Here is a 6,711-nt window from a genome sequence, read left to right as displayed (position 1 = left end):
ACCAAAAAGTGGTTGTTGTGTGCTGTTGAAACTGGTCATATACTGGTCACTCTTAAAAGGTTATTGGATACATGGTTCAGGAAAAGCCTTTAAATCAGGGCTGTCCAAAATGTGGACCGCAGGCCAAAGCCGGCCTGTCAGGACACTTGATTTAGCCTGACAGAAAGGCATATTCTAAGCAAATGGGGATCTATATAGTCTCATTACAACAGTGGAAACATTTTTGGTACTACTTAGAACCATTTTCCAAAAGGTTCTATAAAGAACCATCTACAAGAGATTGTCTGTGTATATAAAGAGTCATTTAATCAAAGAACAGAACAATTTAAACATATTAAATTCTTCCTTTTCTCTTACTTTTGCATTTTTGGAGTGTTTTAGTAAGAAACACACAGTGTAGTAAAATACCTCAATTTGCCTTTAATTTATCTTTATTTAAAAAAAAAACTCCATGTCAAACTTTCCTGACCTTTTCCTGGTCATTTTTTGGCCCTCAGGGCACGTTTTAATTTGGCCCCTCATGACAAAAATTATGGCCACCCCTACTTTAAATGGCTGAAAACTAAAGTATGATCCATCCAAAGGTTTTTAACCCCTTAAACAGCCAATGACCGGCCGATGGGCCGAAAGTGTTATTACAACATAACTTCTGTTACCAAAAAATAGCCCCACCGGTTTCTACAGAAGTCCCTGTAGTTAAGAGTAGGCCTTCGTGTGTAATAAGCCTTGCAGTGTTAAAGGAGTTAATGAAACCAGTCATTTCTATCATGGTACTGCTCCAAAGAACCCTTTTTGGAACGTTTGGTTTAAAGTGTGCAATGCTTTCCATGCTTGTTAAAACAACAGATACTATTCCAGTATGTTTCCAAATGGTCTCTAGTCTGGATATAGGGTTCTTTAAATCAGGGCTTCCCAAAGTGGGGCCAAAATGTTTGGGAACCCCTGCTTTAAATGATACACTCATTAAAAACATTCCTCAAGAATTCTTTATTTTACAATGGTTCCGTTAACTCAAAGAACATTGTGGATAATTCAGTGGTTTCTTGCCTGGTTACTGGGTTCTTCATATTGGTGGCAAACCATTAGTAGATATTTCTGTATAGAAACCTATAAATAATGCTTGTACACAGAGACAAAAAGAGACCATGTTTGCTTAAAGTATCTAGAACCTTAATGTTATATTGAAGCACCATCCAATGAAAGATTATTTAACTCCTTAAACACTTCAGTTCTTCACTTTTACAACCACATTACTGCCACAATTAGCATCAACCTCCTGAACCCTAAAACGGAACCCTGTGGGATGCCAAGTGTGCATTACAAAATTCTTCAAATCATTCCTAATGGCTTCTGCATTAGGACTAATAACCGAATAATAAACCTTGGGTTTAGTGTGTTAATGAACCAACAGTGGTTCTTCTGTGGCATCGCTCCAGAGAACCCTTTACAGCACCTGAACTGTTCAGGGGTGTGTGGCCTGTACAGCCTTGTTGTTGCTCCTGGTAATTCCCAAGTGTAAATGTACTCAACAAAACCTCACTTTTTTCCAGGAACTGTTTCATGGGACATTTCACAAGCTGTCGCTCTCAAATGCTGATCAGAAGTGAGTCATGGCAATCTCTTTTTAAATCTCACCAACTGCAAGCCAAGCAAAGAAGCTGAGGCATGTACTGGTTAGACAGGTGTTATACAGACACCACTCATGTGCAAAAACAAACAAACAAACAAACAAAAAAATGTTATAAGGAAACGTAAGCCAACATTTTAGCGTTCTGCAGTATTTGAATTTCCATATCTAGACTCACTGGTATCAAAGCAGGATGTAGTGAATGGAGGATGGAGTAAAAAAGACTTTGCTTAATGTCCCTAACAGCATATCAAACACACCTTTTATTGTAAGGTTATCTATGTTACCTATGTTTACGTTTGAATTAGCTTTAATAATTACCATTAAAACAGTCCTGGCTCACTTTTGTGACCAACAGGCATATCCCCACAAAGTTGTGTGGCTAGTTTTACAATTCTGTCATTGTCTGTTGACTATACACTAATATAAAGGCTATTTTCACTGTCAAATCAACCGAAATGTGTCACCAGACTAGGGACTGCAGTTATGGCTTTACACAAAGAGAAAACTCCATATTTTCTGATTGGAGTGCTTTAGTGCATGCCCCTCAATTTGAGCTTAGATAATTAAACAATATAACCAGATATAACAACATCACAACCAGTTTTAAATGGCTGGGTGTTAGCAGAGACACCACTTAGCCAGATGCTAATGCAATGGCTTGAACACAAATGAAGGTAAATAATATATTAGCAACATTATGATCTATATAATCTATATAAATCTATATAAACTTCAGTGTAGCTTAAAATGGGAATGGCTGGGAACTTTACCCCAGTCACAGTTGGTCAGCCTGGGTACGACTGCTGTCTAAAGTTTGATTCTTGATTTTTTTTACTCTTCTGCGGTGAAGTCAAGACACTAAAATAACAGAAGTCACAGAAATTGCTTGACACCAAGCATGGCTAGACTGACCAACTGTGTTTAGAGTAAGGAGAACATTGTGTATTGTGTAATGTATGGACACATTTTTTTTTTAACTGTTAACTGTGGTAAATTAGCTTTGCAGCATACCATTATTAAGCATCCCATACACTTACTGAACTCATAATTCTGTTAAAACTGCAGAATTTAATATTTAAAAAGGCTTTTGTACAAAGATACAAAATACAGCATGTAATATATTTCAAAATATGACCACATATAACATTTAAAACATTCAAAAAGACCTGCTAAACAGATATAAAACAATGACAACAAAAACAGATCAACAATTCACAAAGCATGACAACGAGAGACCAGTGGTTTGGTCCCTTTTCTGAACTTCTCTTTGAAGAAAATACGATTTCAAAAGTTGGTCCAATAAAATCACAGTCATTTGACATTTATCTCAACCAAAGAAGGTATTTTTACTCTCATGTCATAAATGTTATGGCATTATCAAGTAAAGACTCGTGCATCGTGTAACCGCTCGTTACACTGATTTTACCATGTAACATCCCCCTTAAAAAGAGGAGGATGGGACTTCTATGAGGAAGTGCTCCAAGATTTTCTGAACACTTTACTTGAATGTTCACCCATGAACAGAATTGGACATTGGTTTTTCAGTGTTGAGTATTAAACCAACTTGTCTGTGTGTACTTGTCTGTGACAACAGTGTTTGACGTTATGCATGGAGGAACATCAAGTAAAGCGCTTTTACAAAAGTCTAAAATAAAAATAATAAAAAAGACAGACAGACATTTAAATGCCTTTGCAGAAAGTGAGAGAAGTCTAGCCTACCATGGAGCTTCCATACAATATGATATTTCTTTCCATTTAGAAAAAATAGTATCTTTAAAAGTTGGTTGGACACCAACTGTTCATAAAACAGCCATCAGTGCAATATTTCAAACATTCTCAAGTATAAATGATGCATATTTCTACACTGGCTTTGAATGATACATCATCAGTGTACAATCATGACGTTTTCCAGCATTGGCAGTCAGACTGGGGAATACAGGCCTATGCAGCGCACTGTACAAGCATTTGTAATACATCATGATTGCACTGTGAATTTACTCAACTTCTTTGAAAAGGTTGGAACTCGTGTGATTTGGAGTGAGCAGCCTGGATTTTGAAATGACTACAGCTTAAAATAATAACAGTGACTGGCATGGTCTTACAAAAACCAGCCATTGTCTCACAAACAGCTAAAGTGTGACCCACATTCCTGGTTGGCCAGTGGTGAGCCGTTTGAACGTTTGCTCAGAAGGAAATTGTGTGAACATTCTTTTTAAAAGACAATAAAGTTGTTCACATAAAAACATGTGGCAGGCAAAGTGGTAACTCAGCGGTAACTCTCTTAACTGGTGGTGTTTTACAAGCTAAGGTTTCCATTCGAAACACCCATTCGCAGCATGCAGCTCATCGGAAGGTCTGGAACTAATACATATAGTGCTGGAGATCCTGATCTTTGACTGTGTCAACAATTTCACACCAATCTTGAGGTAAACGTCCTGGCAAAGTCATCACCATGAATGCTTCATATGCATCATATATGAGTCTAATGCAGATGGTAATCTAGAGACACCTCAAAACAACCATGCACTGATTATGGTCAGCACATAGAGTAGTGGGTTCTTGGCCATTATTTGACATTATGATAAACTCAGCCTTTAGATGTTCAGATGGTGATGCCAACACCATCTGCAGTCACTTCAGCAGGCAGCCTTGAGTAATCAAAAAAAGAAATTCTATGGCTTACTGGCCATCTTTTGAAACTCTACCACCTCAACATCATCTGCAGTATCTTCAGAAGATAGTCTTGGAAATTCATCAATACAGACAATATGGTTTGTTGGCAATATTTTGATTTTGTACCAAGCCAACACTTTTTCAGAAGGTGGTCAAGGGCATTTACCAAAACAGACCTGATAATCTGATGGTAATCTTCTGACAGCCTACCACCCCGTCACCCCATCTATAGTATCTTCAGAAAGTAATCCTGGATCTTCAATATAGGGCCTATAGATTGTTGGACACTTTGATTTTGTACTAAGCCAATACTGTCTGCAGTATTCAGAAGGTTGTCTAGGGCAATCTACAACGGTTTGCTGGTAAACTTGTCTACCACCCAAACACTGAAGGTATCTTTAGGCTTGGGAAAATTCCAACACAGACGCTTTGTATTGCTGGCCAACTTTTGATGCACCAACCTTTTCAGAAAGTAATCTTGGGCAACCTTCAAGTTCGTATAAAGCTAAATATACAGAGCCAATGGGTTTGATTTGTTGGTAGTGGGTAAAGAACAATTTTAGGCTGAACTGACAAAGCATTGTTTACGGACAATTCACAACCCAACCCTATGTGTATTATTTCCAGAAGGCAGTCGCCATGATCTCGATTACATTATTAATACAAACCCTATGGATAGTCAGCTTTTACACTGTACCAATCCAACACCATCTGCAGGATGTTTCGAAGGTCATCTAGGGAAAACTACAATCATGCACTACATTCGTCATATATAGACTGTTGCTCATCTTTTCACACTGTACCAACCCACCCAGTATTATCTGCAGTATGTTCAGAAGCTAACCTGCAGGAGTGATCTGCAGTGTAGACCCTGCGGGTTGCTGGCAATCATCTTTGACACTGTACCAACCCAACACAATGTAAAGTATCTTCAGAAGGTATTATTGGGTAGTTTCCGATATCGTCCCTATATGGTTTGGTGGCACTGACACGGTACCGACCCAACACTGTGTGCAGTATCTTCAGAAGGTTTTCTTGGGCAATCTGTAGAAATAGGTTCTTGATCGTTGGCCAGATGTTAACACTGTACCAACCCATCATTACGTGAATGTGTTTCTATACGCTGCTTCAGTCTTCTTCTGGAGCGCTCCAGCCAACAAGCCGTCCCTCTTACAACTCTCACAATTCTTACTTTGGCACACCGGTGGTCCGACAGCGAGGGGTCCGCGCGCCCAAGCAGTCAGAGCGCGCTCGACGAGTACTTGGCCCTCGTGATGAGGTAGAGCGCGATGTCTTGGTGGCCCCCGAAGGCTGCGATGTGCAGCGCGCTCCAGCCGTCGCGGTTGGCCAGGCGCACGTCGGCGCCGAACTTCACGAGCAGCTTGACGAGCTCGAGGTTGCCGTCGATGACGGACTGGTGCAGCGCCGTCTGGCCCTCGGGCCCGAACGAGTTGACGTTGAACTCGCAGCTGCTCATGCCCTGCAGCAGCGAGCGCAGCCCCTCCGTGTCGCCCTTGCGCAGCGCCTCCTGGAAGACCCTCTGGCCCGCGTCCGCCTGACTCATGCCTGCAGCGGGGTGGCTGGCTGGTCTTCAGCCTCCTCCTCCTCCTCCAGACCACCGTGCTTCGTGCTAAAACGGAGGGGTGCGTTTTTAACCGAAGCCAAAAAAAACTGAGGGATACCGTAATCCACGTTGGGGAAGGTGGTCGAGTGGTCGCGGATAGCCGAAGGCTAATTTTGGGGGTCGAATGGATCAAGAAGCACTTTCGTACGTGGGCGCTTGTCCTCGCGTGAGTGCGTGTGTGCGTGCGTGCGTGCGCGTTCACGTGCTCTCCACAGCGTCCTTTCCCGGGCTCGAGCTGTTTCAGGTAAAAGATAGGAAGAAGGAGAGGGTTAGAGCTGATGGGTGAAGCTGAGGTGGGGTCAGCTACGGTCTCCAGACTAAGTGTAGTGAGCCTTGGTTGAAAGAAAGAAACGGTTACAGAGTGTGTGTGTGAGTTACCTTGGTGGTTCCCACGAGCTGCTGTTGACCACTGGGAGCTGCAGCGTGTGTGAATGTGTGTGTGTGTGTGTGCGCGCGCGTGTGTGTGTGCTCGAAGCTGTGCTCCTCCTCTAGTCCACTCCGCTCCTCTCAATAACAATGGGCAGGAATAGAGGGGCGTGGCCTGTCCGGACCGCAGAGAACTGTAAAAAAAAAAAAAGAAATATTAATTTATTATAATTTTTTTTTTACGTATTTTACTAAATGATGTGAACATATTACACTTATTACACGTTTAAAAGTAAAGGAACATATTTGTCTTAATTAAAAGTAAAAAAAAAACAAAAAACTAATTGCGTCCTATTACTGTGCTATTAACATGTGATGTAGCAGAGAGCAGGGCAGAAACTAAGCCGGGGCAGGATGG

At 41.3% G+C, this 6,711-nt stretch overlaps 1 protein-coding gene across 1 annotated transcript; it reads right to left on the bottom strand.

Annotated features, from left to right (window-relative positions):
* Positions 1 to 2,678: 2,678 nt before the first annotated feature.
* On the bottom strand, positions 2,679 to 6,408 carry nrarpb (NOTCH regulated ankyrin repeat protein b). The gene is made up of 2 exons (XM_072664635.1): positions 6,306 to 6,408; positions 2,679 to 6,162 (listed from the first exon to the last, which is right to left on the bottom strand). The coding sequence occupies exon 2, from the start codon at positions 5,865 to 5,867 to the stop codon at positions 5,544 to 5,546; it is 324 nt and encodes a 107-aa protein (XP_072520736.1). The 5' UTR covers positions 5,868 to 6,162; positions 6,306 to 6,408; the 3' UTR covers positions 2,679 to 5,543.
* Between the last annotated feature and the right edge of the window lie 303 nt (positions 6,409 to 6,711).

This window comes from Salminus brasiliensis, chromosome 20, assembly GCF_030463535.1.
Source record: "Salminus brasiliensis chromosome 20, fSalBra1.hap2, whole genome shotgun sequence".
Lineage (NCBI taxonomy): Eukaryota > Metazoa > Chordata > Actinopteri > Characiformes > Bryconidae > Salminus > Salminus brasiliensis.
Note: the sequence above shows the minus strand (reverse complement) of the source record. Positions and strands in the feature narration are given on the sequence as shown.

What these genes read in the sequence shown, in the direction of transcription:
- nrarpb (XM_072664635.1), bottom strand. Translation starts at nt 5,867, where the DNA reads ATGAGTCAGGCGGACGCGGGCCAGAGGGTCTTCCAGGAGGCGCTGCGC.